Below are 18,935 nucleotides of genomic sequence, written 5' to 3'. Positions count from 1 at the left end.
TTAAATCATGAGGGAAAAATCTGAAATAAATCACAGAAGCCCATATGAAAGAAATAAACACCCACGCATATCATAAATCCCGAACAATTAAACGGAAACGGCGCCCGCATACAAACGACTATGGGAATGACGCACGTGATTACCGAATGTGTGCGCGAACTTTTGCTAACTCAACGAATACCAGGAAATAGGACACAACCTTGGTACCATTGGAAAGGTGGGAATAAATGAAAATGTATGATACCAAGAACGTGAGAAAACATCCAGAAATGAATGAGATATAGGGACATGAAGTTAGAAACCTGAAAATGCGCGGGAAAACAGCTTCAAGAGGTCCAGAGTCCTAAATAAAATACATAAAAATATGAAATCTTCAAGGACGACCTACTATAACAACGAACAATACATATGGAGGATTAGGATGTGATAATACAAAAGGGAATCAGGGAATATGAATGAAATTCACGAAAACCACTAAACTATGACAGACCATGGCAGGAATTTTAGGGAACGATATTCTAATGAGGTGGAGAGCTATAACACATTCGTTTGAGTAATTCTTGATTACTAGCAACTTTTTCTTTCAGTTTTAAACCTGAATAATTCACTCATTTACCATTTCAGTCTCATTTTAACTAAATGTCACTAAATAAAAATGGAATAAATCAGCTGAAGGTCTCAGCACAGCCGTACGCATAGTAATGCGAAGTTTGAATTCAGAATCATCGAGTCATAGCAAATTTAATGGTATATATAGGGAATTTGAAATAGGTAACTGCAGCAAATGCAGCGCAGCCAAGTTCCAATTAACCATTAAAATAGCTTAGGTGAGGGAGGACAATAAGAATTCTAGGCACAGTCTGACCGCAGTAGAACCGCAGTTCAGTGCAGCAAAAGCGCAGTAGAACTATAGCATGAAAATTTCATTTTTATTCAGTTTGAGAAAAATACACTGTAAATAAATCCTGTAAATAGAAGGTAGAGTGTGAAAAAGGAAGGCGACCCAAGGAGTATAAAAGGGAGACCCTTTCTGCGACTTTTCGCCCCCCTTAGAGAAGTAAGAAAATAGAGTATTATTTTTCTCAAGCATTTCTGGTTGTCACTCCAGTGCGAAAAAGTGATATACAGTTAAGATTGCCACTGTAGTAAAAGGCAGCAATTAAGGAGAGAAATATTAAGTAGATATTTCAACAGGAGAGCTGGTTAACACTCCAGATTTCAAAGTGTAAACACAAAACAGTTATTTTGCTACTGTTAAAACAAGCAATAAAATAAGACAAAAATAAAACAAACTCAAGGGACACTCCAGACAGAATCCAAATTCATTAACTGAATAGAATCTTCGAAACTTCACTAAGTAGAAGATTAAATTCAAGTTTAAATCCAAATTAAACAACGCTACACAGAATTACACCTAGACAAATTAATAAATTTCAATAAAGAAACAGCTCCGCAGGGCTCGGTTTATCTGTAAGTCAATTCCCAGGAACTTTAAAACTAACCCATAAAAATAGAATTAGCCAAAACACTCGGATTGGTACTATATTTACAATAAATAACACTAGTACACTTCCCCATCCTAACTAAAGAACCAGGGAACAGCTTGGTGGTGGTCTCGTTTGAACCTCCCAACTGACCTTCCTTTGTTCTCTCCTTCAGCGTGCATGCAGCAGACGCTCTTGGGATCCCCCATGGGGACACCCAGATGCCTGTGGCTGTCTCCGAGGATGACATGGCACTCGTCATGTGACTCAAGCCGCATGTACATAAATGTACCTGAAGTGGGAACCGAAGAAGTAACCTTCTTCTCACATTCTCCACTTCAGGTAAGTAGTATAGTTTTCCCTTTTAATAATAATAACACATTCTCCACTTCAGTCTGAGTGGCCAGGGACTGCCATCCCTTCCCGGACCTGCCAGCACGCACACCTGGTTCACACCCCGCAAGGGCCCTTCTGCCGGGCGATACATCCGGACCCCCTCTACCCTGGACGCATCCCTGACAGCAGAAGAAGGTTTCAACCTCATCTCCCCCACCTCCCCCACCTCCCCCATCTCCCCTGCCTCCCCAGCCATGGTGTCAGAAGAGCAGTATGAAGAACTGCTGGCTCGCTTCCAAGAGCTCCAAGCCATTGTGGAGAGCCAGGCCTGCAACCACCCCCCACCCGCACCTGCACCAGCACCCGCCCCTGCGCCTACCCCTGCACCCGCACCTGCACCCAGACCCAAACCACCTAAGGCCGAGTGCGGGATTTATTTCCACGTTCTGTGGCTGAGTTCCCTACCGCCCTCTCCCAGATCCTTTTCATGTTGTCCTACATGAAAGGAGGACCCGCAGGGGCATGGGCCACGCAATGCATGATCACACTGCTGACAGCCGGCTCCCCCCCCCTCACCATGGACGAGTTCAATGCAGAACTCGATGCCATGTTCCAGGACCCAAACTGGGAGGCCACAGCCAGGCAGAAGCTGGCAGCCATCTGCGAGGGAAGTGACTCTGTGGATAAAGTAATCCAAGAGTTCGAGATATTGGGACCCGCCTCAAGGCTGGGCAACATAGGACTAGTCGACTGCTTCGAGCAGGCGATCAACTCCCGCCTCCTGGAGAGTATATACCGGCTCCGTCCCATGCCCACTACTTGGGCCGAGTGGAAGCGCAAAGCCATGCTCCTGGACAACCAGTGGTGACGATTCCAGGCCACTCAACCACGCACGTTCCCACCCAAACCCGTGCTCCCGCCAACTCGACCCCCGTCGATCGTGACCCACCTCAGGCACGACCCACACCCGGGCCTCCACGACTTGCACCACTGCCTCCACCCTCCACCCCAGCAGCCCGCCCCACAACAGGGACGGGCCCCCAACCGATGGACCTCGACCGCTTGAGGACTGACCAGAGACAGTGCTACAACTGTAACACCCAGGGGCACATCCTACGAGACTGCCTGCACCCCAGAGTCCGCCGAGCACGACGTCTCCACCCTGAGGACCTTCGGGCATTGATGGAAGGGCTGAAGAGCCAGCTGACTGAAGAGCCAGAGACGGAGGCTCAGGGGGGTTTTCAGGAAGGCGACTGGTGAGGGATGCATCCTGGCCGCCCATAGAAGATAGCTTGTGTAAATACTGCAGCGCACGTGAGTCAACGCCAATGCCAAAACTTCACCGAGTTATTGCAAAGAAGAGGAGAAAAAATGCATCCTCAACCCGTGAGAGTAAGAGAACCATAGAGGCAGCACCCGAAGTGGCAGTATCCCTGCCAGCCATCTATGTCCTCTCCAAGCAATCCCCCAGATCCCTCAACCTTACGGTGAAACTAACTGCCCTGACCTCCCTCGCATCAGTGTCGGTATCAGCCCTCCTAGATTCAGGGGCCACCAGGAACTTCGTGAGCCCTGAGTTCATCTGGAAGCACAAGCTCGAGACAACCCCTCTCCCGCAACCCATTCCTGTCTGTAACATTGATGGAACCCCAAACGAGAATGGAGCCATAACCGAAGAGCTGGAAGCCCTCCTGATGTTTGGGCGGCACACAGAGCGCGCCCACTTCGCAGTTGCAAACCTGGGATGACAGTCCCTCATCATAGGGCACTCGTGGCTGCTACACCACAACCCAGAGGTAGACTGGGCACAACAGAGAGTCATCATGTCCTGTTGCCCATCCGCCTGTAGACAGCTGCGAGCACGAGAAGACCAGGACCCTGCACTAGAGCTGGGGGATGGGATCTACACTGCAACTGGGGACACGACCTGAGGGCCACCACAACCCCCTCTCAGCGGATGGCCCAGGAAGCCTGTGACCCAGATGCCCAGCCCGCATCATTCGAGACGCTGGTGCCAGAGCACTACCAGGACTTCCGGGACGTGTTCTTGAAAGAAGCCTTCGACCAGTTGCCCCCCCGGAAGCCCTGGGATCACGCTATAGATCTGGTACCAGATGCCAAACTGCCCAGAGGAAAGACCTTCCCCCTCTCGTGCCCGGAGCAGAAAGAACTGGATGAGTTCCTGCGCAAGAACCTGCAGAACGGGCAGATACGACCGTCTAAGTCTCCGATGGGTGCACCAGTCTTCTTTGTCAAGAAGAAAGATGGATCACTGGCCTAGTACAGGACTACCGGAAGCTGAACGAGATCACCGTAAAGAACTCATACCCACTCCCACTCATCTTGGACGTCCTCACCCGCCTCCGGAATGCCAAATACTTCTCTGCCCTGGACTTGTGCTGGGGGTTTAACAACATCTGGATCAAGGATGGGGACGAGTGGAAGGCAGCATTTGCGACCAACCGAGGGCTATTCGAGCCTATGGTGATGTTCTTCAGGCTGTGTAACTCCCCTGCGACTTTCCAAACCATGATGAATGACATCCTTAGCGATTTCATCGACCGGGAAGTCATTATCTGCTACATGGACGACATTCTCATCTTCATGGCCACCCTGGAGGAGCATCGGAAGGTCGTCCGAGAAGTCCTGGAGACGCTGCGAAAGAGGAGGCTCTTCCTGAAGCCAGAAAAGTGCAAGTTCGAGCGGACCCAGATCGAGTACCTCGGCCTTGTCAGGGCACACCCGCCTGACCCGCCTCCACCCGGGGCCACCTCACCCGGGTTCCCCTTCTCCCACCCTGCACCCCTCCTTCATACCCCTTCCCCCTCTATCCCTCTCCCACTTCCCCGTCTATTTCCATTTCTATTTCTATTTCTATTTCTACTTCACACGGACGACCTTTCCCTTATATCCATGTATTATTGACCCGCCCGCGACGCACACACGACGTGCCTAGCCCCGGACGACCCCGGACGGCTCTAGGGTGCAACCTAGTGCAGCATACACCCTCGGGATCCCCCACGGGGACACCCGGGTGACTGCGGCTGTATGTGGGGTGACGTGGCGGACCTCATGTGACCCAAGCCGCATGTATATAAACACACCTGGGGTGGGAACCGAAGAAGTAACCTTCTTCTCAACATTCCCACTTCAGGTAAGTAGCTTAGTTCCCTTTTAATAATAACTCAACATTCCCACTTCAGTCTAAGTGGCCAGGGATCGCCGTCCTGCATCGGGGCTGCCAGTACGCATGCCCGATCCATCCCCCGTGAGGTCCTCAGCACCGGACGCTACGCCCGGACTGCCTTGACCGCAGACGCGACCCTGACAGGCCTCATCATCTCGGAGGGTAGCGTTGCCATGGACCCCGTAAAGGTCCGTGGAGTCCTTGACTGGCCAACCCCAACCAAAGTGAAGGAAGTGCAGTCCTTCCTGGGGTTTGTGAACTTCTATCGCCGGTTCATCAGAGACTTCTCTGAGAAGGCACGCCCGCTCCACAAGTTGACCCGAAAGGCCCAAATCTGGAACTGGGGCACGAACGAAGATGATGCCTTCTGCACCCTCAAAGAAGCTGTCACCACTGCCCCAGTTCTCTCCTTCCCCTCCGACTCCAGCCACTTCAAACTCGAATGCGACGCCTCCAATTTCGCAACCGGTGCGGTCCTCTCCCAGCTCCAACCCGATGGGGAGTTCGACCCGGTGGCATTCATGTCCAAGAGCTTTACGGACGGGGAACGTAACTACGAAGTGTATGACAAAGAGATGCTCGTGATCGTCCGAGCTCTTGAGGAATGGCGACACTTCTTAGAGGGTGCTGAAGAGAAGGTCGAGGTCTACACCGATCACTGCAACCTGGGGTACTTCCGGATGGCCCAGAGGCTAAATCGTCGCCAGGCCCGATGGTCCCTCTTCCTCTCCCGCTTCCACTTCACCCTTGTCCATCATCCTGGGAAGCTCATGGGAAAACCGGATGCACTCTCCCATCGTGCTGACCATCCGAAAGGGAAAGACGACAACGAAGGGTTGACCCTCCTCCAACCAGCCTGGTTTGAGGCCCGTGCAACAGAGGCATTCTTGGTGGAAGGTGAGGAGGTAGGCATCTTAGATCGGATACGCAGGGAAAAGGACCACGATGAGAGGGTAGTAAAAGCCATGTGAGAGCTAGGAGAGGGGACGCTAAGGTCGGATGAATGGGAAAGGCAAGGCGAACTGGTCCTGTATTGGGGCATGGTATATGTCATATCTGTGCATACCCGATCCCGACCCGACTTCCGGACCTCCTCCTTCCCCACCTCCGGAATCCTACCCTACCGCTGTCCGTTCCGATATTTACCTTCGGTCCTGGCACCACACCACCCTTCACCTCCCATGCCACCTCCACTCCTCCGTCACTCTCCTGTCCTATCTCCGTCCGCTCCGATAACCACCTCGGACCGAACACCACCCCTCCTCCTACTCTTCCTCTTACTCCTCCTCCTACTCCTCCTCCTACTCCTCTGCTCCCTCCTCACAACACCTCCACCCTTCCGTCATCCTCCTACTCTTCTCCCATCCGCTCCGATACCCACCTTCGGACCTGACACCTCTCCTCTCTTCCTTCCCCCCTCTTCCCTCTGGTCCTCTTCTGCCGACCTCCCACCAAGTTACGACCTTCCGCCACTGACCCATACTTTGTACTCAGGCACTGCTCGTACCTTTGCTCCGAGCCTCTGTCATAGTTCCTACCTCGGACTTTGACTCCACCTCGGGCTTAGTCCATTGCATTGGTGACCTCATACTACGTAAACACCATTGCCAATATTCCTCGGACTTTCAACCCCGCCTCCATAAGCTCCGCAACCTCCGAGCTTCGTGGATCATCTTCGGCACTTTTGCCGCTTGTAATGTATTTCTCGCATTTTCCCCTCATCCCTATTTGGACTGCTGCTTCTTCCCATTCTAGCCAGTTAGTCATCATCCCCACTTCCCCTCATCCTCCTGCCCCTCTGGGCCTCGCCCTCCTTACCTCCTTTCGGACATATCACAGGTTCTGCCTTATGACCTTCGGTACCGCTCCACTTCTGTCATCCCTTTGTTCCCGTTTGGACGCCTTCATTCCGATTCGGTTCCCCTTCGTTTCCTTGTGCTTTTGCCCCTCCATTATATATATCGGCACTTGTACATACTCATAGGAGGCTGTCAGGGACCGACCCGGGGTCGAGAACGCCCGGGTGTATCGCCCGAGGCTGAGGGTCCGGTAGGTATGACACGGGCACGCGTAGCAACGGGCCCGAAGCAGACAAGGGTCCCTGGCCACTAAGACTAAAGTGGGAAATGTGTTATTGTCATTATCAAGGGAGGTGTAAGCTACTTGCCTAAAGTGGGAAATGTGAGAAGAAGGTTGCTTCTCAGTTCCCACTTAGGCTATGTTTATATACATGTGGTTGAAGGCCACGTGGGAAGCGCCACGTCATCTGAGCACACAGCCACCCCCGTCTGGGTACCTCTGTAAGAGGTCCTAGGAGCGTCCGGTGTGCGGGGGGTTGTCCGGTGTGTCCGGGTTCGGGCGCGTTACACTGCAGCCGGGTCAATGGTACATTGATACAAAGGAAGTCGTCCATGTGATAAGAAAGGAATAAAGAGGAGAGAGAATAGAAAAGAAGGAGAAGGAGAAAGGGAAGGGAGAAAAAGGGGAAGAGGGGGGAGGTCGGGAGGAGTGGATGGTGGGGCACCGGGTTAGGTGGGGCCGGGTCAGGCGGGCGTGCCCTGACAGAGGCTCAGTCTGAAATCGACCTGAAATGCCCCCTAGAGACTTCCTGCTCGCCTACTGTGAAATTAAGGACCAAATGGACAAACAGCAATGGCACAGCGCTCCGCTTGAGTCACTGAGGCCAAGGTCCTTCCACGCTAGGTCTCTGATTCCACTCCGGAGTCATCTGAATCTGCCTGTTCTAACACCGACCTCTGCTCCGGGCTCCTGGAACTCCGAAACTGACTCCGGAGCCCCAATTCCCTTCCGTCACCTTCTCCTTGCCAACTTCCAAGAGGTTATCCCACCTCCGGCTCCGACACCACCTTCAGTCTGACTCCGGAACATTCCAGGTCCGACCTCAACCTCGACACCTTCCAGACGAGTGTCAGGGACTCATCCGGGGTCGAGGGGGTCCGGGTATAGCGTCCGGGACCGAGAGCCTGGCGGGGGGCGGATCGGGCGTGCGTACTGACAGGCCCGATGTGGGACAGTGGTCCCTGGCCACTTAGACTGAAGTGGAAGGTTGAGAAGAAGGCTACTTCTTCAGTTCCCACTTCAGGTTCGTTTATATACATGCGGCTTGGATCACATGACGGGTGCCACGTCACCCTCGCACACAGCCGTAACCACCCGGGTGTCTCCGTGGGAGATCCCGAGGGTATCCAGTGCAGGCGCGCGTGCTGGGCACAGCAGGAGGTCGCCCGAGGTGCCCGGGCCAGGTACATGGTGGGCGCGCTGCAGATGGGTCAATTGTACATTGATACAGAGAAAGTTGTCCATGTGGAATAAAGGGAGAATAAAGAAGACGTAAGATAAGGAGAAACTGAGGAGGGGAGGATGAGGGGGGAAGAAGGAAAAGGGGGAGGAGGTAAGGAAGGGTGGACCAGCGGGGTACCGGGTCAGGTTGGGCCGGGTGGAACCGGGTCAGGCGGGTGTGCCCTGACAACGAGCATGCAACACCTATGCTCCCAACTCCGGACCTCTGCTCTGGAATCCTGTTCACGTCTCCGTCTCTGGAACCTCTGGTCTTAGCTCTGACCTCAGACTTTGACCCCACCTCCGCTTATACCCATTGTATTGGTTAGCTCATTCCATTTAATCACCTTTGCCAATATTCCAGAGTTTAACTTCCAAGTTCGGACTTTCCGGACTTACTTCGGACCTTGCAACTATTGCATTGCTCCATTCAATTCCGCTATTCTCCCTCATTCCTATTTGGGCTGCTGCTTCCTTTCTATTCAGTCAGCTGGCCATTCCCCACTCCCATCCTCCTTGGGCCTTGGCCCTTCACTCCTCCTTTGGGAAACACCATTGAGTCAAACCCTTGACCCTTGGTGTTGTTCCTCCCTCCAGCTCCCTTTGTCTCCTTTTGGAGTACCCTTGCTTCTTTTGATTCCAGACCCCTCCTTATATACAATGTACTTAGTAACTTGTAACCTCAGTCTGAAATCGACTTGATTTCCCCCCAAGAGACTTCCCCTCTGCTAGATCCGAAATTAGGGACCCCCAGGACAACCAGCAATGGCACAGTGCTCCACATGAGTTGCTGAGGCTGAGGTCCTTCCATGCTAAGTCTCTGATTCCATTCCAGATCGTCCGAATCTGCCCGATCTAACAGTTAGGCCCCAGTTACTTGTCAGGGCACACACCCTGACTAGCCCGCATCTGGACCTGCATGTGTGCTCCACCCTGCATGCTCTGCCCTGCATGCTCCAGGCCCGGTTCCTATTCCTCATGTGACTTCCGGGTATCCCCGGAAGTTTTCCTGATATTGTGGCCACTGTGGGAAGATGAGAAGTTAGCTTCCTTCTCATCTCCTTACCCACAGTAGGTTGTGCCCTGGATAAGGCTGGTTACACCATGGGGCTGTGGACCATAGGGGAGGGTCATGGGGACCCGGGAGTCGTCCCCTGACATTACTCAATCGAACAAGAATAATTGGGTGGAGGTGGTTAAACCCCAGCCTCCTGGAACAAGAATAGGAGGCAACGAAGGTGGTCAGACCTTCAACGCTCTTGAGGAAGTTAAGCTAGGCAGCCAAGGTTGTTAGACCTTTCCTGCTTGTTGGACAAGAAATACCCCATCCCACTCATCGAGTGTGAGCAGGGGTTACCAAGCCGAGGGGACATCAGTCCTTCTTGGCTTTGCCCTTTCAGGCAGGCATGGACCCACTAGCCTGGGGCCCTCTAGACAGGCCCACCACTGCATTCTCAGCAGAGGGGGCCTGCATCTGTTGGGCCACCAGGAAACGTCTCGGCCTTGGGGCCTCTTCCACAACACCATTGTCCACCAACATTCCCTCAGTGTGGGGAACGGGGTTATGGGGCAGGGTGGGTTCTATTACCTGTGAATATGGTAACGGTGGATTATTATCCACCATTGTGTAGTGAGGAGGCAGAACCTGGGGGGGCCCCGAAATGGCAGAACTAGGTTCACTTACTTGCAACCTGGAAAGGTTGTATGCAGTGGTGCTAGTTGCCTTCATAATTTGTGCCGCTTCTGAGCAGTAGTGCTTCCAGAGGCAGCAAAGAAGATACTTCTTCCCTGCCTCGATAGTATTTTCGAAGTTTCAGGGATCATCCCCGAAATGTCCATCAAGTTCAGTGGCAGACATGTTCTGTCCGTTCACAAACTTAATGTCGAAGAATTGTCCATGAAGTTGACGAGCCTCCAGCAAAGCGCTGTTGAACCCATTCCTCATTTCATGGTCGAGCCATTTCAAGTCCACCATGAACTTGAACCCTTCAATCGAGTTCAAGAATGGGTGAACCCAGTCATTCCACCGCTTTTGGTGATGGTTGCGACTGTCCGACACAGGCCAGTTTTTGCCACTGATGGTGACACCAAAATGGAAGTCACCTTGGAAGAACGTGCCTGGGATAGGGACGTTTCTCCAGGTCCCAGCAGTGGCAGAGCAATTCACCTCAGTGAACCACAAATACCCCTCTGGGACCAAGCTAGGCACCTCGCTGGGTTGGGGAGGAGGAGGTGCTGTCATGGCACCAAAAGAGGATGAGGGCCCTTGAGGCCCTGGAGGAGGAATGGGAGCTGCATGGTGACCGTAATGGCCATCCATGAGGCCAGCAAGAGGAACCCTTACCCTTGTCGGGACAGGAGGTCTCACAGCGCAGTTATGCACCTCCACATTCAAAGCAGACATAGGGACCACTGGTGCCCTATGCTGGCTGTGTTGAGGCAGTATGTGTGGCATACTTACCCTCAACATGTGAGGGATCTTACGAGGGCGAGAGCCCTTGAAGACGTTAGTTTCCTTTTCCAAGCGATCAATCTGTTTTTCGAGGTCATTGCACTTGTCTTGGAGCCATGATTGGTGACAGGAAGAGTTTCTCAACTCAAGATTGAGATGAACGTTCTCGATCTCAAGCCTGTGGAAATTCTCCTGTAGTTCCTTATTCTCGTTTCTGAGGTTATTGGCCTCATCACGAGATTGGGAGAGTTTGCCTTTGTCATATCCATCCCCGGCCATCGACTTCCGGTCCCTCCAATTCCTCCGGTCTACCTCCGCTCCTTCTTCACTACCCTCGGAGCTCCTGTATTCCACAATCCCCTCGGTACCCCTCGATGGTCACCACCCCCTCCTTTCAATTTATTACCTACACCTCCCTAAGTACGGAGCCCCGAAGACTTCCGGACAGCTCCGATGTCCGCTAGCGCACTCCCGCCTCCGCTGGGCAATACACTCGCCTGCCCTGCAGAGCCCACCTTCAGGCCTATCCCTCCTTTCCGTTTCTGGGTTATTGCCTGCCTTTCCGTTAACCCCATGACCCGACTCGTCAGTAATATTCAGTCGGCTAATGTTTAACCCCATTAGCTCCGCTCCGTTCGGCTCCGCCATTTGCGGACCCGTCTTCGCTGTAACCATATATATATCCACCTTGTACATAGGTTACACTTCAGTAATAAAATCGACTAGAGTTAACCCCCTTCGGTTCTGGTTGCCAGTTAGTAAGTTAGGGCATGGACATGTTACTAGGCACAGCGCTCTTGGCATAAGTCACTGAGGCCGAAGCCCTCTGCCACGGAGACTTTCCTTCGTCTCAAACCTGGTCTCTGACAGCCTTCCAAAAGGTGGACTCGTTGACTTGCTTCCTTAAGAAGGTTGCCTAGTATTGAGTCATTTGAGGCCGCAATGGGCGGTCTCACTGGCTCTTGCTGCATGTGGGGATTATACCCCCACATGCCTGGGGCAAACATTGGGTATGGTGGCACCTGCACAGGCACCATCATTTCTGGGGTGTAATTTTGCCCCATGTATTGGGGCTTGTTCAACGAATAGTCGACTTGGGACTGAGTAAACTCACCTGTGGCAGGAGACGACTGGCCTGATATGACCGGAATAGGCGCTGGGTCCGCTGGTCACAAATCCAGGGGGAGGACTGAGTCTAGCTCGTCAATGCCAGGCGTTAACAGCTGATTGTCAGAGACCAGACTTGAGACGAAAGAATGTCTCCGTAACGGAGGGCTTCGGCCTCAGCGACTTCTGCCAGGAGCGCTGTGCCTAGTGACACGTCCGTGCCCTAACTTACTGACTGGCAATTAGAACCTAGGGGGAACTCTAGTTGATTTTTCTACTGGGGCGTAACCTATGTACAAGTGGGATATATATATGGTTACAGCGGAGACGGTTCCGCAATTGGCGGAGCCGAACGGAGCGGAGCTAACGGGGTTTAACCATTAGCCGACTGAATATTACCGACAAGTCGGTTCATGGGGTTAGCGGAAAGGCAGGCGATAACCCAGAAACGGAAAGGAGGGATAAGCCCGAAGGTGGACTCTGCAGGGCAGGCGAGTGTATTGCTCAGCGGAGGCGGGGGTGCGCTAGCGGACGTCGGAGCTGTCCGGAAGTCTTCGGGGCTCCGTACTTAGGGAGGCGTAGGTAATAAATTGGAATGGGGGGGTGGTGACCATCGAGGGGTACCGAGAGGATTGCGGAATAACGGGGGCTCCGAGGTTAGTGAGGGAGGAGCGGAGTTGGAACGGAGGAATCGGAGGGACCGGAAGTCGATGGCCAGGAATGGATATGACAGTAACTATATATACTTAACTTGTACATAGGTTACACTCCAGTAATAAAATCGACTAGAGTTTACCCCCTTCAGTTCTGGTTGCCAGTTTAGTAAGTTAGGGCACAGACATGTTACTTGGCACAGCGCTCCTGGCACAAGTCGCTGAGGCCGAAGCCCTCCACCACAGAGACACTCCTTCGTCTCGACCAGGTCTCTGACAGTCATGTGGACTATTGAATGGAAAACAGCAGTAATTCACTGGATTTGCCCAACGCGGAAATGACTAGGTGAATTACATATATTTTGATGTTCAGTTTTGAGATTGAACATAATCCAAAACATAAGCATAAGGTGCCAGATGGATTATTTAGGCATAGGAAAGGAGGGGAAGACTCTGACTATAGTGATGGAGAATTGGATGTGGAAGATGGAGTTAAATTGGTGAAGGAAGTAGAGGAGTTGTATAGCAATGATTTCAGAAATACAAGTGCAGCAGAGGTTTGGGAACAGGAATTTGATGCAGATGAAGAAATTAAAATAAGGAGAACCTGCCTAATGAGAAAAGACAGAGAGTGTAAAGCCTTGGAGGTGGTTTGGGCTGATCCGTCAAGAATTAGTAGGCTGAATGCAATAGGAGATGCATTTGAGGGCAAAGGAGTTGAGCCCCAGCCAGAGGAACAAATGAAGAAGAATAATCATCCTCATCGAGTTAAGGAGTATGATTTGGAAGGGTATTGGAAGGCAATTATCACCTACCTTCAAAATGCGAAGTTACTGGAAAAGGAATAAGGATAAGCCCCTTCTCCAAGTCGTGCTGAACCCAGAGATTAGGACGAGAATAATCAGTGATGCCCACGATGGAAGTGGACATAGGGGAAGGGATCCAACATATCAGAAGATTAAAGACACATATTGGTGGCCGAATATGTACCACCTAGTCAGTGAATTTTGTCAGATGTGTCATGAATGTCAAATGAGGTCTTCACAAAAAAATGCAGTACCAGTTCAACTGCAATATGTGAAAACCTTGTTAAGGAGATTTGATGCAGATACAGTTAATATGCCGAAAGGAAAAGGAGGTTTTAAATACCTCATTGACATTGTTGACAATCTCATGGGATGGACGGAAGCCAAAGCCACAAAAAATATATGCTCAGAGACCATTGCTAACTTGTTATTTGAAGTAATGTGTCGATTCAGGTGTATTTTTCAGCTAACGGTAGATAATGGAAGTGAGTTTCAGGGAGCTACGCAAGTGTTAATGGAGAAATATCAGGTTCCCATTGTAAGAACTACAGCATACAATCCCAGGGAAAATGGAAAGTGGAAAGAGGACATGGAGTGTGGATTGAAAGTATTTGGAAGGTGTTACAGGGCCGCACTGATAGGTGGCCCGAGTTTGTGGGATATGCATTATGGGCGGATAGGGTGACAACGAAGAGGAATACAGGCTATATGCCCTATTTCTTACTTTATGGTCAACACCCACTCATGCCATTTGATGTCATGGATTTGACCTTCCATGCCTTGGACTGGCTGAAGGTCTCAACCACGAGGGAGTTAATAGCCATGAGGATTAGACAGTTGTCACAGTGGGAGGAATTCATGGCGATTAGCTCATATGAGTCCAGGAAGAAAGCTGCCGATGCCTTTAATCAGAAGCATTTGGCAAGGATAAGCGTGGAGAAATGGTCTTAGTGTCTAATGAGAGGTTGAAGACTCAGCACGACTCCAAGGGTCACTTAAGGTGGTTTGGACCTTATGTGGTACTTGGGAGATTGAAGTCGGGCGCGTTTTTGCTTCAGGAATTGGATGGCACAATTATGAAACGTCCAGTGGCATGGAAAAGAATTAAATTGTACCATCATCGTAAGAACAAAGACGCAATTGTTAGAGTGGTGCTGCTTAAGGCAGAGGAGGAAAAGTACGATAAGGAAGTAGATGTTGTGGATGGGTCGAAAGTTAAGAGGAAATTTGGGCTTCTGCAACCATGGGAACTGAAGGGAAAAGCGAGGGATGAGTATTGGGAAGGGAAATTTAGGCAGATGAAGCTTAGACTAACTGAACCTGACCATCCTGAGCTTGTGGAGCCGGATCTAGATGAGAAGGAGTTGGAAAAATTCATCAAAGAGGATGCGGAGTTTTGGGATTTCAGACATGAGACTTACCCAGGAGTGGATGGAGAACTTGTTAGGTTTAAGAATAAGCCTACAGGAGGGCCAGAGATTTATGAGTGGAATCCTTATGGCAAGGGATATTTTGTACCGCAACAATCTTTCCCAGTGGCAGCACAAGCTGATGGGAAGCTAAGAGGGAGCATGGTTGGCTTAGGGAAGCCTATAGTTGAAATGATACTACCTAAGGGAGAGGTAGTGAAGAGCAAGGGTGGTGAGGACCTTATGACAGCAGGAATACAAGACCAGGAGGAATTTGAAATGACAGGAACTCTGGGCAGAGTTTTAACCTCTGACCCTTTTACCATGACTCTTGAGTGCAATATGGCAAACCATGGACAAGGAGTCCAGTGTTCCCAGACTACACGTCAGAATGAAGAAACTAAACAAATCATCATTTCTATCAGTCTTTGGTCATGCATGGATGGAAGAAATAATTTCAATGCACACCATTACCAGCTTCCAGGTAACAGGTGTCTATCCAGTTGATCCATCTGTTATCCATTCGGATCAACTTGCACCAAGCATCCAGCATTCCACCTGGGGAGATCTTCCACTCCCTGTGGCCTCTCCTGTTAAGCGAGTTATGCACTTCCACAGTCAGCTGATGTCCCACACTTACCAACGGGATCACACTCCTTTGCCAATTGATGACTCACAGGACATCAGCATGTACTTGGGGGTTATGAGGACAGGTACAGTGGGGGAGAAGATGAGAATGATGGACCAATCATCAATCCTATGCTGTTTGCTGTGTCTCCATTGACAATCCCACATGCAGCCTTATCCCCAGGAAGCGGGGGTGATAGACCATCTTCATCTTCATCTCTTGGCACTACCATCCCCCCAGCCCATGCCAGTGCAAAGAGGCATGCAACAGGTGACCTAGAACAGATTATGTCATTCTCTTCATTGTCAAATTGTATTGTGTCCTCCTCACCTCTCTGTTCAACATTTGAGCTTCCCAAATGTGCATATGGACATCTTGGTGACCTGTCACCTATCAAGTGGGATCTCACAGACAACTGTGACTTGGCATCAAAGACCCAGACCGAATTGATGAAAGGAATCTATGAAACTTGGCACGAGTTTCAGAAGGCAAAGGTGTTAGTGGAGAGAGCCATCAATGCAGTAGATGCGACAAATGGTCAGCTGGCATTAGGAGGGATGTATGTGTCTAAGGTCCAGACACAACTCCTGACACAGGAGGAGACAGAGAAGTCAAAGGAGGATGGTGGCTGCATCAAGGGAACATTTGGTTGGGTTCGGGTTGTGATACATCAGGGCTTTTTGAGGGACCAAGCCAGGTGTAATCGAAGAAAATTAGATGAGGGAGAGTTGGAGAGGCTAAAGGAAGAGGCCAGGGAATGGTGGAAGAAGTTCAATGAGGCACAAAAAGCGGAGGTTGCAAGATGGGGTGAAGAAAAAGGGCGCTTTGCTGTACTCAAACAGAAAGTATCTCCTAAGCCATCAGAGGTCTTAATGAGGGCCTGGATGGCCAAAAACTACCCACAGCTTCAACAGAACAAAAATCCTGTGACACTGGAGGCCCTGGAGACCTGTCAGGGACGGTACAGGAGCGGCAGGGGTAGTGGCATAGCCCCTGGCGCTAGCAGCCCAGGCGGCAGGGGAGTAACGGGAATGTATGGCGAGTGGCCCTCACTCAGGCTTGCGTCCCTGTCTGGCTTCTTAGGCTGAAGCAGTAATGGTTGTTATTAGAATGAAAGGCTAAACTAAACTAAGCTAGACTAAGGTACTTGCCTGAAGCAGTAATGAGAAGAAGGCTACTTCGGTTCTGCTTCGGCTCGGTTTATATACAGGCAGGAACAGGTCACGTGGGGGTGCCATGTCAGCCCGGGCAGAGCCAGGTTATTGTGGGTGGCTCTGCAGGTAATCCCAAGTGTTAGAGGAGAGAGGTACAAGTGAGGGTGCATGGCATTGCAAGAGGGCTCATGGCTCTCGATGCCGACTAAGCTCATGGGGCCAAACCCTCCCTAAACTCCTACTCTCACTCTTGGCTTTGCTATGCTCTCGATCCTTGACTCTGTGGTGAGTTCTCCAGGATTTCCGCAAGGTCCAGGCTCAACAAATCCACTACCCACTCATTGCAGGCTAGATTGTTGCCCTTATTCCTACTGTTGGAATTCCACTCACTCTCACCAACTCTAGCGCATCCTAGCACCTTAGAGAATTGGGGGAGGGGAGAACTTCTTTCTCCAAAATCCAGTATGTACAGGATTATTATTTTTAGAAATAATAGATGGGAAATATTGGTACCATATGGCACCTGGGTACCTTATTAGGCGAAATAATAAAAAAGGGTAACAGTATCAATAAAAGAATATTGATCAATACCTGAAATGATGCAAAAATATGAAAATATAAGAAAATAAGCGATATCTCAACGGATTTGCGGAATTAAGAGCCAAAATTGGAAATGCAGCCGGAGATAACTCTCACGCAGCCGATAAGCATTTTTACCGATTTATTAGATACTGTGGGAACGAGTGAGGCTGGAATTCTGGGTTGCCGCTTGAGATTCCCATGCCTGCACTCGTGACCTTCCATGCCTAACCTGTCCAATGCAGAACTCCGTCAAATCTCGACCGATTGGGGCGTTCTTGGTATCGTCAGAATCGTACGAATTAGGACTATTTTTAGGTACCAAATTCGTATCGAGTTGTTGCGTGAATGGAAGTGGTTCCCTAATTGTAGAATCGGGTATCTGAGCCGAGTCTGTGCATGGGCGATTATCCCGCCTACAGTGTATCCAGCAGTGTGGTACCCATATGGAGTACTTGGCATCAGATGCGTCCATGCTACACAGGTAAGAGGAGAGGTTGTCCGTATACAGAAAGAAAGACAGAAAGAAAGAAAGAAAGAGAGAAGAAAGGGAAAGGAAAGAGGAGGAGTGGGAGGGTGTGGAGCGGCGTGCCCTGACAAGAACATAGAACAAGCGATGATGGACAGAGACAACAGTCCAGTGTGAGCATGTGAAAGCGGTGTCACAGCATGTCACACTTCACCATTGAGGGGTGAATGGATTGTTTTAGTGCTTCCTTGCATGCTCACCTTGTAACATAGAAATCTTATAATACTGGTTGTGACTCAGGTTTTGCAACACTATTCGGATTAGTGAAATGTTCACTGTTGGGGGGTGAAAAACTGTAAGGCAGAGAGCTCTAACACATTCGTTTGATCAATTCTTAACTACTAGCAACTCTTTTTTTTGGTTCTAAACTTGAACAATTTCACTTGTTTAACATTTCAAGTCTCATTTCAACTAAATGTCACTGGATAAAAATAGAATAAATCACCTGAAAGTCATAGTGAATTTAATGGTAAACAAGAGTAATTTGAAATAAAGAACTGCGACAAATGCGGCACAGTCAAGTTCTAATTAAATCATTAAAATAGCTTAGGTGAGGAAGGACAATAAGGATTCTAGGTGCAGTCTGACTGGAGCAGAACTGCAGTTCAGCGCAGCTGAGTGCAGCAGAACTGTATGTCAGGGACGTGTCCGGGGTCGAGGGGGCCCAGGTGTAACACCTGGCGCTGAGGCCGTTGCGAGGTGTAGAGCGGGCGTGCGTAGTGACAGGCCCAATCCAGGACGACAATCCCTGGCCACTCAGACTGAAGTGGGAATTGTGAGAAGAAGGTTACTTCTTCGGTTCCCACCCCAGGTACTTTTATGTACATGCAGCTTGGGTCACATGAGGTTTGCCATGTCACCCTGCATACAGCCGCAGTCAACCGTGAGGCTGTCCGGGGCTGGGTGCATCATGCACACGTTGCGGGCAGGTCGATAATACATAGATAAGGGGAAATGTTGTCCATGTGGATAAAGATAGAAGAAAGGGCAAGAGAGCAAAAGAACAGAAAGGCAAAAGGAAAAACATGAAGTGAGAAACAATGCTGAAGAGTGAGGAGTGGAGGTGGGTGGGGTACCGGGTGAGGGTGGGTGGAGCCGGGTCGGGTGGGTCTGCCCTGACACTATAGCATGAAAATTTCATTTGTATTCAGTTTGAGGAAAATACACTGTAAATAAATCCTGTAAATACGAGGTAGAGCATGAAAAAGGAAGGCAACCCAAGGAGTACTGTATAAAAAGGAGACCCTTTCTGGGACTTTACGCCCCCCTCAGAGAAGTAAGAAAATAGAGTATTATTTTTCTCAAGCATTT

General features: G+C 50.4%; 2 protein-coding genes across 2 annotated transcripts; one reads left to right on the top strand and one right to left on the bottom strand.

Annotated features, from left to right (window-relative positions):
- Window positions 1-10,120: 10,120 nt before the first annotated feature.
- On the bottom strand, window positions 10,121-11,038 carry EI90DRAFT_3115784 (uncharacterized protein; the record flags this gene model as incomplete). Its single annotated transcript, XM_039062824.1, has 1 exon — window positions 10,121-11,038. One exon carries the CDS (start codon window positions 11,036-11,038, stop codon window positions 10,121-10,123), a length of 918 nt encoding a protein of 305 aa, XP_038922615.1.
- A 1,846-nt stretch (window positions 11,039-12,884) lies between these two features.
- On the top strand, window positions 12,885-13,367 carry EI90DRAFT_3115783 (uncharacterized protein; the record flags this gene model as incomplete). Its single annotated transcript, XM_039062823.1, has 1 exon — window positions 12,885-13,367. One exon carries the CDS (start codon window positions 12,885-12,887, stop codon window positions 13,365-13,367), a length of 483 nt encoding a protein of 160 aa, XP_038922614.1.
- Between the last annotated feature and the right edge of the window lie 5,568 nt (window positions 13,368-18,935).

The sequence above is a fragment of the Cantharellus anzutake genome (assembly GCF_015039405.1).
Source record: "Cantharellus anzutake strain C23 chromosome Unknown EI90scaffold_3, whole genome shotgun sequence".
Lineage (NCBI taxonomy): Eukaryota > Fungi > Basidiomycota > Agaricomycetes > Cantharellales > Hydnaceae > Cantharellus > Cantharellus anzutake.
This window is presented reverse-complemented; position numbering and strand designations above follow the sequence as displayed.